Source organism: Alexandromys fortis, unplaced genomic scaffold (assembly GCF_014885135.2).
Source record: "Alexandromys fortis isolate MF-2015 unplaced genomic scaffold, M_Fortis_MF-2015_v1.1 scaffold_265, whole genome shotgun sequence".
NCBI lineage: Eukaryota > Metazoa > Chordata > Mammalia > Rodentia > Cricetidae > Alexandromys > Alexandromys fortis.
Genome location: NW_026068166.1, coordinates 19,018 through 33,502, shown reverse-complemented (window position 1 = coordinate 33,502; position 14,485 = coordinate 19,018). Strand labels below are relative to the sequence as shown.

At 34.8% G+C, this 14,485-nt stretch overlaps 1 protein-coding gene across 3 annotated transcripts in view; it reads right to left on the bottom strand.

Annotated features, from left to right (window-relative positions):
* Dmd (dystrophin) overlaps positions 1-14,036 on the bottom strand; it is a 1,091,134-nt gene extending 1,077,098 nt beyond the window's left edge. For all 3 annotated transcript variants that reach the window (XM_050128228.1, XM_050128226.1, XM_050128227.1), the window contains exon 1: positions 13,894-14,036. In XM_050128228.1, the coding sequence (XP_049984185.1) occupies positions 13,894-13,995 (102 nt within the window). In that variant the 5' untranslated portion in view covers positions 13,996-14,036. The remainder of the gene's footprint in view (positions 1-13,893) is intronic.
* Positions 14,037-14,485: the final 449 nt, after the last annotated feature.

Below are 14,485 nucleotides of genomic sequence, written 5' to 3'. Positions count from 1 at the left end.
ATTTAAGGCCCTCTAAATCAACTTGAGCAAAGAGCATATGAATTCACAGAGACTAAATTAGCATGTATAGGCCCTGCATGGGTCTGGACCAGGTTCTCTCTGTGTATTGTAGCCTCCAAGTTACTATTTTATGGGATTTCTAAGTGTGTGAACAAGTAGGTCTCTGATTCTTGTCCCATTCCTTGAGCTCTTTTCTCTTAATTGGTTTGCCTTGTTCAACATCAATGTGATATTTTCGTTTTATCTTATTCATTATTATTTCTAAGAAGCCTCTTCTTTTTTCTAATGAAAGACAGAAAGGAAATGGATCTGGGTTGGAGAGGAAGTGGGGAGTAACTAGGAGGAGTAGAGAAAGGAGAGACTGTAATCACAATGTATTATTTGATAAAAGAATCTATTTTCAATGAAAGGAAGACTATCAAATGTGATCTTACAGATGATACTAGTTCACTTTCCAGCATTCATGTCAGGTGGCTGGAAACCTCTCTAACTCAGACTCCATGGTTTCCAGGATGCTTTTGCGAATTTGTGGATTTTGCAGGTACCTGCACTAAATTACACATTCTCAAACAATTTAGAATTTAAGAAACAATTAAAAAGCATTCCAATGACCACATGAAAAAAACATAATTTCAATAACAAAAGGATTAATTGTGTGACTGAGGCAGTGAGGACTCTCTCTTACAGGTAGAACTAGGGACCTCATATAATTACAAGTTTTATTTCTTCTCCCCTTTACTCTCTGAAATTTTGCCATGTGATGACCTATAAAAAGTTCCTTATCATGCTAATTGCTTTACATTGATTTGGTAGCCTCCAAAATAGTGAGCCCATATATTTCTGGGCATTAAAAATGACCTGATGTTACAGGATTATAGACTAACAAGCTAGGAGAATTGCTTACTTCTTTTCCTGCATGACATTATAATTTTGTTTAATAATTTCCATAGGGACTTTGAAAGATGTCACCATACAACCTATCACATTAATAAAAAAGTTGAACAAGACAAACCAAGTGAAAGAAAAGAACTCAAAAAAAGAAACACGAATCAGAGAATTCTCACACCCAGGAATCCCATAAAACACTTACCTGGAAGCTATAATACATTCAGAGAACCAGTTGCAGACCCATGCCGGGTCTGTCCATGCTAATTTAGTCTCTGTGAGTTCATATGAGCTTTGCTCATGTTGGTTCAGAGGACATTGAATTCTCAGTGTCCTCCATTTCCTCTGGCTCTTAGAATTGAAGGATGTCACTGTATAGCCGATTTTTAATGAAATTATGTGTCATTGCATTGACTGAATTAACCTGAACCTTTCTGTAGGGATAAGTTAAGTTATGAAATTAAATCTATACATTTCAATGAATTGAGTGAATTTTGTCATCAGACACAACATCCTAAATGAATGGCCATAAACCTCTGTGGTGCAATACTTATGGTATTTTACAATTTGTGTTGTTTAATGTTACAGTTGCTTCATCCATCCACTATTTCCCAGGAATTGTAAGCAACTTGTAAATACATGGTAGCCATATATTGCAAAAAATAGAAATCTAAAGAGAAAATGAATAAAAATGTATTATTTAAACTTTAAATAAAATGAGAATTTCATATAAATCTGTGTTAACAATGATTTATACCACATTGTAAGTCTGTACTATTAGTTCTAAAGCCCAGATTTGGAGAACTATGCTGGCACATTAAATTTATTCTTTATCACAGCCTGCAGACATTTTAATGTCTGAGCATCAATAAGAACAAATTACCTAAAAAACTTTTAATGTGGTATAATAAATTAAGACTGGGTGGTAATGCAGAAGTGGGTGCATCAGGACAAAATTATGAACATCGTATAATGATCCAACAACACTTAAAATGTAGAAGCAACATTGGTACTCTGGACTTTATGGCCACAGTGGATCCTAATTCTTTCTCTCTTTTCAAATAGAAATTGTATGTCAATCACAAGGGGTTAGAAACTCTTCATTGCATACAAACGGTTATATCCTGTAGTCTCTTCAAGAGGAGTCTTTTTTTATGAAAGCAACCAGGATAGAAGAATTTATCTGAGGACATTGTATATACTAATAGTGTTCTTCATTTAAAAAGCAAAAGAAATCTCCAGTGCCTGCCCTCATAGTGAGAAATAGAAGAGGTTGGAAAGAAAATAATGTAGCAAGCTTTCCAACTAGCAGGCAATCACAGTAGGCAAGCCTTTCTGACTCCTCAAGAATCCCCATTAGAATAGATGAAGCCTAATCTTACTACTCACCTTGAGTTTCAAAGCCTCAGGAAAGAATATGGCTGCTTAGCATATTGCTTGCGTCAGAGCCACTGAGACAATGAGATAAGGTTCCAGGAGACTAACAATCGCTTGATTTAGTGCCCCACTAAGATATTTAGGGACCCAAAAGACTTAGAATAAGACCAGTCAAGGAAAGAGCTGCACGCTTGCTCCTACAACTCTCCGGCCTTTTTGCCTTAGTTAGATGTTTCCCAATTCTTTGCTAAGCAGCATTTTATCATAAATTTCAAAATAACTAGATTTTAATCCTTAAAATTATTTTGAATGTTCTGACATAAAACACACATATTTGAGGCAATAGATTTGCTAATACCTTGATGTGGTTACTATCTTACGTTTGCAAATGCTGAAACCTATATCTATCTCATAAAACGTACAATAATTATGTTATACTACAAATTAAACCTTTGAAAGTCAACCCCTTGCATTAATACTAGAAATTCCCATTTGAGCAAATTAAGAAGTTTGTTTCATTTCCTCCCATTTTTGTCAGTGTCTTTCAATTTGATTTATGAACATGGATCAATTCCATTTCAATATATAGCCAACAATAAATAATGTTTAATTAGAGGGCACTGGGAAAGTTGATCTTTTACTTTAACACTTTATTTCTTTGTTCTCTCAAGTATGAGTTAACAAACTTTTCTGTAAAAGGGTACATATTAAATGTCTTGGGCTACGTAGGCCGTTTGAACTTAAGGGCAACTACGTAGTCAGTATTCCTTCGCAGCCATAAAGTAGCTATAGACCATATGTCTATAAAGAAATGTTGTGAAATTCCACTGAAACTTTATTCCCAAAAACAGGTTGTTGGGAGGATTTGGCTCCACAGTGTTCTCCTTTTATTACTATGATATTCATATGAGCAATATTATGTTGATAATTTATAATAGCACTAGGAAAATTATACATTGTGTTAAAATTAATTTCATTGCAAATACCATGAGTAATGTCTCAGGTGATAGATTTACTCATAAAATTAACTAGCTTAATACACTTCATGAAATTGTGGATTCCCAGACAGAATATAAAACTGTTATTTAAATTTCTCTGAAATGTTCTTCAAAACTAGTTTAAGTAAAACGAAACACTGAACCAATGAAAGAGAACTAAAGCAATACGAACTGTAAATTCATAAAATAAAACCATTTTCTGACAAACTGATTATGAGACCACAAAACCTACAGAGAAATATGTCACTAATTAGAAATGTGCCTGCATCAGATATGCCCACTAGTTTTCATTACTCATGTCCTTGAAACTTTCCTCTATTAATTTTTACCAAGGGCATTAATATGAGTTAGGTGCTAATACAATTCTGTCCATTATAGCCTGTCAAGGTTAAACAGGGGTTTTAAATTTTGTTTCCTATTGTGTTTGTTTACAATTCATGTTTCTGACCCCTAAAAATTAGTTATCCAGTAGAAATACTTACCATTATTATTATTATAGATATTTGCTATTAAACTTGATGCTCAACCATTAATAGGCTTCATGTATTAAAACTGACAGTTTTATGATTTTTCAAAATTTACACCTATATTAGAACATTTTCTTTCTCTGTGTATTTTGTTCGTAGATTGTGCTAACTTTCGGCTGTTTTCATATTACTTATATTGCTTATCTTATAATTCCCCAAAGAATGTTTTCCCAAGTGAGATGAGCAATTTCACAGGTGTGCTGCTGGAATATCAAGAAAAATTAAGAGCCGTGAGACCAGATACTGCCAGGAACCCACCCCCAACACTCACTGGAGGGTCTGGACCCAGAGGCTGGACAGCCAGAAACCTGGGAGAGAACCAAATATAACTAGCAAAGAAAATCACCAGTGAAATGATTCCTAATGATAATCTGCTTTACTCATAGACCATTACCTAGCCCAATTGCCATCAGCAAGGCTTTATCCAGCAGCAAACAGAAACAGATGGAAAGACCCAGAGTCAATCATTAGTCAGAGCTCAGGAAATCGTGTGGAAGAGGGTTAGGAAGGGTTTTGAGGGACAGAGGAGCCAAGTTCATCACAGAAAATTCATAGAATCAGCTAGTCTGGACTCATAGCAGCTCACAGTGAACTGCCAAACAGAGAACTGGCATGGGAATGATCTACTTCCTCTGCACATATGTTATAGTTGTGTAGCATGGTCTTCTTGTGGGACTCCTAAAAATGGACACAGGGGCTGTCTCTGACTCTTTTACCCGTTTTGGGGACCCTTTCCTCCTACTGGATTGTCCTGTCCAGCCTTAATAGGAAAGGAGGTGCCTAGTCTTACCGCAACTTGATATATCATAGGGGGCTGATATTCCTGGGAGGCCTGAATGTTTTTGAAATGAGTAATGTATGGGGCTGGGGAAGAGAGGAAGTTAAGGGAAAGGACTGGGACTAGAGGGGAGAGGAAAGAGATACTGTACAGCCCTGCATATTAGCATCACTATCCTGAAATACTGAGACTGGGAGTTCTTTAAAGGAAAACAGCCTCTTAGCCTATCTCTTTGCTCCTAGTAGCAAGTGTGTCTGATTTGTTCAGGGTAGACCTAATTAAAATTTATGTTCAATTAAGGAGCTCACAGTGTGTTTCAGGGCTAGCAAAATTGCTCAGTGTTTAAAATAATTTATCAGCCAGCCTCAAGATTTGAGTTAGATCTCTGGGAACCAACTGGCCTTGGGATATTTTTTTACACTGTATAAAAAAATGTGTGTATGTTTTGTTTCACCTGCCTAAGGTGTCTTCAGATTAGTTTACTAAAGAGCTGGATAGCCAATAACTAGTCAGGAGAGAAGGGACGTGACTTCCATGGAGAGGAACTTAGAAAGAATCTGAGGTTGACTAAAATAAAAAACACCAATGATAGCCTTTGCTGGAGAGGTTGTGGAGAAAGAGGTATGCTCATCCATTGCTGGTGGGAATGCAAACTTGTGCAACCACTCTGGAAAGCAGTGTGGTGGTTTCTCAGTAAATTTGGGATCAACCTACCCTTGGACCCAGCAATACCACTCTTGGGAATATACCCAAGAGATGCCTTATCATACAACAAAAGTATATGCTCTACTATGTTTATAGCAGCATTGTTTGTAATAACCAGAACCTGGAAACAACCTAGATGCCCTTCAATGGAAGAATGGATGAAGAAAGTATGGAATATATACATATTAGAGTACTACTCAGCAGTAAAAAAACAATGACTTCTCGAATTTTGCATGCAAATGGATGGAAATAGAAAACACTATCCTGAGTGAGGTAAGCCAGACCCAAAAAGAAGAACATGGGATGTACTCACTCATATTTGGGTTCTATCCATAAATAAAGGACATTGAGCCTATAATTAGTGATCCTAGAGAAGATACATAAGAAGGAGAACCCAAAGAAAAATATATAGGCATCCTCCTGAATATTAACCTTCATCAGGCGATGAAAGGAGACAGAGACCCACATTGGAGCACCGGACTGAAATCTCAAGGTCCAAATCAGGATCAGAAGGAGAGAGAGCACGAGCAAGGAACTCAGGACCGCGAGGGGTGCACCCACACACTGAGACAATGAGGATGTTCTATCGGGAACTCACCAAGGCCAGCTGGCCTGGGTCTGAAAAAGCCTGGGATAAAACCGGACTCGGTGAACATAGCGGACAATGAGGACTACTGAGAACTCAAGAACAATGGCAATGGGTTTTTGAGCCTACTGCACGTACTGGCTTTGTGGGAGCCTAGGCAGTTTGGATGCTCACCTTACTAGACCTGGATGGAGGTGGGTGGTCCTTGGACTTCCCACAGGGCAGGGAACCCTGATTGCTCTTTGGGCTGACTAGGGAGGGGACTTGATTGGGGGAGGGGGAGGGAAATGGGAGGCGGTGGCAGGGAAAAGACAGAAATCTTTAATAAATAAATAAATAAATAAATAAATAGAATCTGAGGTTGGCAGATTAAGCCAGTGAGATGTGGAGAGCCTTGGACAAACAGTATGGAGGAGATGTAACAAGCAATGTGGCAGAACCTAGATTAATAAAAGTGGGTTAATTTCAGTTACAAGAGATAGTTGTGAACAAGCCTATGCTAGCCCAAGCCTTTCATAATTAATAAGAATTATCTGTGTCATTTGGGAATTTGCAGTCCAAAGAAAGACCAACTATACTCTGATAAAAGGAGAGAACCAATTCCTGTAAGCTGTCCTATGAATTCCCCTACATACTGTGACATGAGACATCCCCTGTCCTCTCAAACAAAACAATGCAGAAAAAAAAAAAAACCTAAAGCATGTTTTAATGAGTAATATAATGGGACCACCACATTGTTGTATTATCAGATTATATGACAGTTCCATGGGTGTAGAAGTGGTTAGAGCACTGTAATATGAGATATCTGGGTTTGGGATATGAATAGGGTAAGAATGGCAGAAAAAAAAAAGCAACAAAGGATCCTTTGCCTAAAGGAAAATATGCATTGAAAGCATTATTCCCCAGAGCATTTGCACATTCAAAGAATATTATGTATTGGAGGTTTAAGTAAGTTTGTTTTATGTACCGAGGCATATTGGTGAAGAAAAAAAATAAAATTTCCATTCTAATGGGAAAGTACACATAGCATGCATGTAAACATATCTCATAATACTGTGAAGTAGTACTATTATTAAGAATGTAAAGAGGCCAACGTAGAGAAAAAGCAATATTGTTGTGTATGTTTCTTTATGTCTGATTGTGCATACAGGTGACTAGTTTCTCTTTAAAATATATAGCTTTAACAAAATGTATGTTTGATAGTCATATTAATTAAAAGAGGAATATGCACAAAAGAAATACTCAGAGGCATAGAGGTGAGTTTGGGACACGGAGGCTGAGTAACGGGTATCTGTTGGGGTTCACAAAAGTGGGGAATATTAATAGTGAAGTCAGAAATAAGCATTAGAAGGGATATCAATGTGTAAGGAGGTGCGCAAGAGGAAACTACTGGAATATCTTCTTTGCAAAAGCATTGCTATTTAGTGAAAATTGTGTACATGGAAATTATCTGTTTTCATTAAATATCAATTTCTCTTTCTCTTTGCCTCTATATTTTTGTGAGCAGCTTACAATTTGAGATATGTAATTACTATGCTCCACATTTTTCTTTTACTCTTGATAATTTCCTAAGTGAAGAAAGGGAATCCCTTGGGGGAAAGCTGGGTTTCCCTGCATCTTAAGTAGTTTTTGACTGCTTTGGTTATCATGGTTAGTTACAATGGTTGTTCTTGCTTCTTTATGATACTGTATAACGATTTGTCATCTGAAAGGTGCCGTGCTGGATATAACACTAAAAACAAGCTGCTGACATTATCCAATTATTTTAATCCACTTATTTATGAGAGACCTACGATTTAAAGCCCGTCTGGATTTCTACACTGTGCCAAATTCCCAATATGTGTTATTTATTACTTCTGAAAAAAAAATGCATGGGAGCCAAGCAGTAGTAGAAGATTTCCTACGCAGAGATAAAAACCTAACAATATTTACATAAGAATGAAGGCTGGTACCCAGTCTTATTGTCACTTGTTACGTTGGTGTCCACTTGACATGCCTGGGAGGCCTGCTCCTCTTTTCTGAAAGGGAATGGAGGAGTAGTTCTGGCAGAGACAGATGTGTGGGGATTGGGAGGAGTGGAGGGAGGGGGAATGGCAGCCACAATATATTTTATGAGAGAATGAAAAAAAATGAAGTACCTAACTGTTTAACTATATTAAGACACTGAATTCCCACTGCACTACTAGCTAATCTACCGAAAGACTCATTTTTGTAATGTATCCCCTTCTTTATGCATTGGAAGTAACTAGAGACAAATACCCCGAGTTGGAAATTTTCTTGTAGATTTCCTTATGTTAGTATACATCCCCTAGCTACAGAAAACAGGATAGATTTTGTGACTACAAAATGAAATCCTACGAAATTTTATTACTGCTAAGGAAAAATAAAGGGCAAGCAATGGTATGAATTATTCTTAACACTGGGGTCCCAACGAAGGGCAACAGATGGCAGGAATATTTACTCAAGTGATTTTTCCATCAAAGTTTCTATCAGCAGCAAGGCTGTTAAGAAGCCGTCAAATTCACCAGCCAGCTGGTAAAAACAGCACTGTAAAGCTGACTATATACAAAGCATACTTGTATCCAATTTAGTCTTTTACACCATATGTCTTTTAAAAGAAGAGGGTGTTTGAATCAACCTGTATTAATAGATTGCCAGTTACCTCATATAGAGTTCTTTAAGAGAGTACATGTCTTATTAAATATTAAAACCCATTCTAAATAGAAATCACATTCTCTGCAGTAGATGTGGTCATCACTGACCTATACAATTCAACAATCAGGTCAAGACAAGCCAGTGGCTTTTCAATAGCAGCCTCTGCTGTAAGAGGGCTTTCTTGCTGCAAGTGGAGAAAGTAGAATACGACTGAGAACTCTAGGGCATCTCCATTAAGTAGAAGAAAGCATTTTCACGGACCCACTTGTCTCAAAGTTTTGGGAAGGATTCCCTTCAATTCCTTTGTGTTCTTTGAATCTTAAGTCATCAAAAGTAGGTCCTTTACAAAGTGCTTCCCTCAATCACCGATAGGCAATGTAAGGGGAAACGAAGAGCAGCTTAGCTGGTCCTTAACACGGATGCAATCTTCTCTCTGCCTTTTCCTTCCAAGTACAAAACATTGGCACACCTACAGCTTCGCCCATACACTGTGGTTTATTAGATACAGCAGACTAGAATCCTATCCTATATCTGTATATGTTTGAGAGTTAATGGTAGAATGATAGATATATTGAAATGTCCCGCATTTAATCAATTTTGGTGTAATTCTTGTCCTATTAAAATGATTGAAATTCATTATTTAACAAAGTAAACAGTTTTAATTCAATTTATTTATGGCAACATACATAAACTGCCACATGTCAATATAATTGAAATTATTAAGTAATAAAACATTGCATTGTAGATTATACCTGAAACTTAATATGGAAACACCTTAGAAAGAGTTACAAACTCATATAAATATAACACATTTCAATTTCACCTGTTTCCTTAATTTTGTATTTGTTGATTTAAACTCCAAAATGTATGTAAATAATCCCATTGTTGCTTACTTCTTAAGGCTGAATTAAAATGGATTTTTTTAACTTTCAAACCTTCACACATATTCATGACAATATTATTTAGAAGGTGTTGCTAATTTTTAATAGAGTTCACTAAGCAGCATTAGCCCATAAAAGCAAACAGGCTGCTTTTCCATTAAAAGGAAGGATATTCGACGCTTGCAAATGTTTAACCCAATGGTGATTTTTTTTTTTTATTGTTTCTACTGGCAACTGTAAGGATTCAGTAACATTCAACAACAGCTTATGTTTTAAAAAATTATTTTTTTTCAAGTCTAGCTGAAAGCAGGCTAACTTTTAATGATAGGGAACTTTATGTTTTCCACATCCATGTTTTTCACTGAGGTAATTGATGGCATATCAGTGTGTGCTTCCAGCATGGGAACTACCATTATTTTCCTAACTTTACTCCATAATATTCAATTTTATTTGAACACTCTCACTAGCGTTTCTTCTTGGTTCTTAAAAACTCAGAAGACAGACGTATCAGCCATCTCAGGAGGAGAAGCCCGTATGACTGGGAATATTTTCTCAATTCTTACTCAATTGCTATACTTTAGAGATTCTCATACTTCAAGGAAATAATGTTTAGTAGCATTTCCAGTTAGCTTATACTATGTTTCAGATGTTTGAGATGAATAATTCAGTGAGAGTTTTAACATATATCGTTATGAGCTATTCACTCATTAAGAATAATAAGTCATAATGAGGTCTTATAATAAATGTAGAATTACATTGTGAGAAATGTCATTCTTCTATAAATGTCATTTCTATTTCCTAGTTTAAGAAAGTGTGGACATAGCCAAGGAAAGAAATCAGATGTTTACTTCAAGATTCTTTATGCTGAAACAGCCAGACATGTCTTAATTAAACATCTTTAATAAAACCTGTCTCAGAATGTAAACTTATTCAGCGTCTTAATGTGTATGTATACAACCATGTGTAGGTAGATTTCATAGTTAATGAAGACAAAAAGAAGGCTAAATTTTATAGGACTTGTGATATCATAACATATCTGTATCTATTCTCTGAGTAGGAAATATGCTTATAAAAATTCACCAATTGTAATAAATGAATTACACTGTCAGGAAATGGAGACTTTTCCAGATCTGTAATATTATGATGGACTTGCATGACTGTATTAGTAAAATACATACAAACATATTAAAATATTCATATATTTATGGAAATTTAAAAATGGAGAAGATTTGGCATCATATTTTAACATAAACGTAAGTAACATGTATGAAAGAACAATTTTGAAGACATTGAACACAGGACAAAGGACTATGACTAGAGAGTGAATGGCGAAAGTCACAAAACTGAGTACTAAATTTGGCCACCTTCCTATCTAGACAGATTTCAATACTATAGAAAAAAAATGAGGAAATGTTCAAGACACCGGGTGATTGAATTTAAGGAGATGGAGCAGAAAATCCAATGGGGCAAACCTAGATATTCGAAGACAGAATACTAGAAACGAGAACGGAATGGAAACGAAGAACTTTGAAGATCTGCAGAAAGCATGTTCCGGTTTTCAGGTAGTTTTTAACAGCTTGCAGATGTGAGAAAACTATACAAGACTAGGGAAAGAAACTAAATTTTGGTTGTGGTATTTCACAATAGCCACCATGGGAAAATATCGTCGCTCAAGTGACATTGAATAAACAAATGACTTTGCCACAGTAGTGGAACAAAATTAGCTAGCTAATTGCAAATAATAACGTATCAAATAAAATCTAAAAAATTAAAGCTGTTTTGAACTAGGTTAACTGGATCCCACAAGATAGCATAATAAAATTTATCTGAATGACAAATTATTTAACATTTAGCAATTTAATTTGCCAACACCTAACAAAAGTTAAAACTTACCAGATACTAAAAAGTATGTTAAAACAGCATTCATATTGAGGATAAAATATATTTACTAAATGTAACCAAAATATATAAAGTCTTTTGAGTTCATAAAGGAAACTAAGAGTTAATATATTTGTATTTTATATCATTAAGGCATTGTAGGACAAATTAAGTAGACCCAGGGTAGGAGTAAATCACCCAAATTTCACATCTAAGAAACTTCAATAAAAATATATATGACATTAAAATACACATAATGAGGATTAGTCAAAGATTAGACATCATAAATGTCATTAAATTTCATAGTATAAATTATATAAAAGATAATTATGGACAAGCAAGCACCATCAAGAAATTGAATATAGTATTAATGATTAATATGGCCACTTTAATTGAGATGATACATAAGCATTTGGTGGTTCCTTACTTAAAAAATCAAGGGTGAAACATTAAAGTTTTAATGAAAATTATGATTTCATTAATATAAAAACAGTCAATAGAACAAATAAGAATATATACAGCCTCAACACATAAATTAATTGCTTGACCAAAAATATGCTTGTTAATGCACTTTTTCATGGTAACTCATTCTCACTGTGAGCTCATTAATGAACTAAACATTTAAAAAAGTGTCAGGTTTATACTGTGGAGGGAGTCTGCTAATTGTAGTAAAGGTTGTATCTAGCATGAACAAGGCCCTAGGTTCTATTTTAATATTACCCAACTTCTGAGAAGCATAATAGAGGAATACTTTTATTTCTTTATTGCTTGATTTTCATCATAATTGATGCATTTGAAATTTATAATAAATAATTATATTTGTTGTGTAATATTCTAAGTATAAAAATTATGTATCCTTTGCCAACTATCTCTAGAAATTTACATATCCATTCAAGAACATATTATATGACTATTATATATTATATCTAATAATCACATACTATATATAATGTTATATATACATATGTATACAGTCTTTCAGGTAGAGATTGCATTGTGCTTCCTTAGCTCAACATTCACGTTGGTCCTGTTCAGAATGTATCTTCTATAGACTAGCAGATCATAAACTAGTGAAGCTCATCTAATTTATATTAACATTGATGTAAGAAGAAATTTTATACAAATATAACTATAGAAGACTCTAAAAGAATTGGTTTTCTTTCTTTACCTTGCCTATCTTATAGGTGCTTGAAGCCTCAATTTCTGAATATAAGATATTAACTAGGAAAACACTTACAAATAAAGAATTGCAAAGTCTAAGATCATACTGAATCTAAACTTTGAAAATGTTCAAATTGTTTGATGAACTACTGCTGTGGGATAGAATATTTGTTTAACTAGGCAAAATTGTGCTGAGTAGGTTTGAGTTGCCGAATAATTGTTTAGTTATGTAAAGATGTTTTCTGCTTTTCCTTGCCAGACCAAGCTACCTGATAGGCCTACTCAAATGCTGAATAACCAATAACTAGGCAGAGGAGGAATAGGTGGGGCTGGCAGCACAGAGAAACGGGGAGTCAGCCAGTCAGTCTGGAGTCAGCAGCCATCCTGGGACCAGACAGACAGACATGAAGGAAGCAGGAAAGCAGGATGGTAATACATATATGAGGAAAACGAGCCTTGGGGCAGCACATAGATTAATCAAAGTAGGTAAAATTAAGTTAAATGAACTAGCTAAACAAGCCTAAGTTAAGGTCAAGCATTCATAATTAATAATACGGTTCCGTGTCATGATTTGGGGGCTTTAGGTCCAAGAAAGCTTGCTACAAACTGTCATTTTCTTTGACTTTACCTGTCTCAATCAGTATTTTTGAACATTATAAGTTGGCCACAATTCAAACTCATCTGATTGAAAATTGCAGCATTAATAATGAACAACAACCCAACAAAAATTTAGACTTGGCATAATAAACCACATTTCTTAGACTTAATCTATATATTGTACCAACTAAATTATATTCCCCACAACCTAATTTATTTTTATCAACTCATTAAAAGAAACAACACATTGAAATTAAATGATTCCCTAGTTATAATCCATATGCTGTATTTCCACTAACATAAACCAGAAAAAGTCAATAAGTACTAACAATTAATTCAACATTGTCTTGGCCTCTGCTCTGTCTCAGAACGCATTTTGTCAATAGGATATATGGAAATATTGCTACATCCCCACAAACTGTCTTGAGGGAAATACATTTATAATTTTATCATGATGGATATTTGCAGTAACTACATCACTACTAAGTATACCACAACTTCTCATTCTGAACAGATTCCAACATTAGATCAATAAATACAAACATACACACAGACAGAAAGAAAGAGAGACAACAAGCCACACTATACTATACTCTGCTGTAAGATGTTTTCCTGCATCACAGATGCAACTATATTTCACAGAACATTGTGCCTAAGCAGATGCTCTTGTCCTTCAGAAGCCATTCAGATCACAACTTTAGCCATATTGTTATGTTGATTTTTATAGTGTGTTCGCAGAACATCACAAACATCAGGAGCTACATATTCCATTGATTCTTCCAGGTGATCTTACTGTAGCTAAATATTTAAAATACTGCCGCAAAAGAAAGACAATATGGTAAAAAAAAAATCTCAAAAGTCTTACCTTAAGATACCATTTGTATTTAGCGTGTTCCCAATTTTCAGGACTTTGTGTCTTTCTGAAAAACTGTTCAACTTCATTCAGCCATTGATTAAATACCTTCATATCATAATGAAAGTGTCTCCATTTTTCAACTGATCTCTCAAATCGCCTAGAATTAGAAAATATGGATGAAAGTAAACAAATGGTTTATAGAAGTCATTGTATGCTTACCATATATACTTTTGTTTATGCTGACAAATGCAATATTTTATAGTGCCTTGAATTTACAGATTTTAGTTGCAATGATCAGACATAGTAACTAATGTAAAATAGAAAATATGAATTAAAACAAGAACTTAATTTTCCCTTTAAAATTAATTTTGTATATTGATTACAAAAAATATTAGACAATTGTTTAGGAATATTAGCACCTTCCTTATGACAAGTTTAAAAAGTAGTTGTATGACTTTTAAAACATTTCAAAATTATAAAAATTGCTTGGGAACAAATATTCAATTTTAAAACACATTTGTATCAAAATTAAACTATCTCATTAGGTTTATGAGTTTCAACATTTCTTGCTGTGGGATAATGCTTTTGTACACTGTAAAGA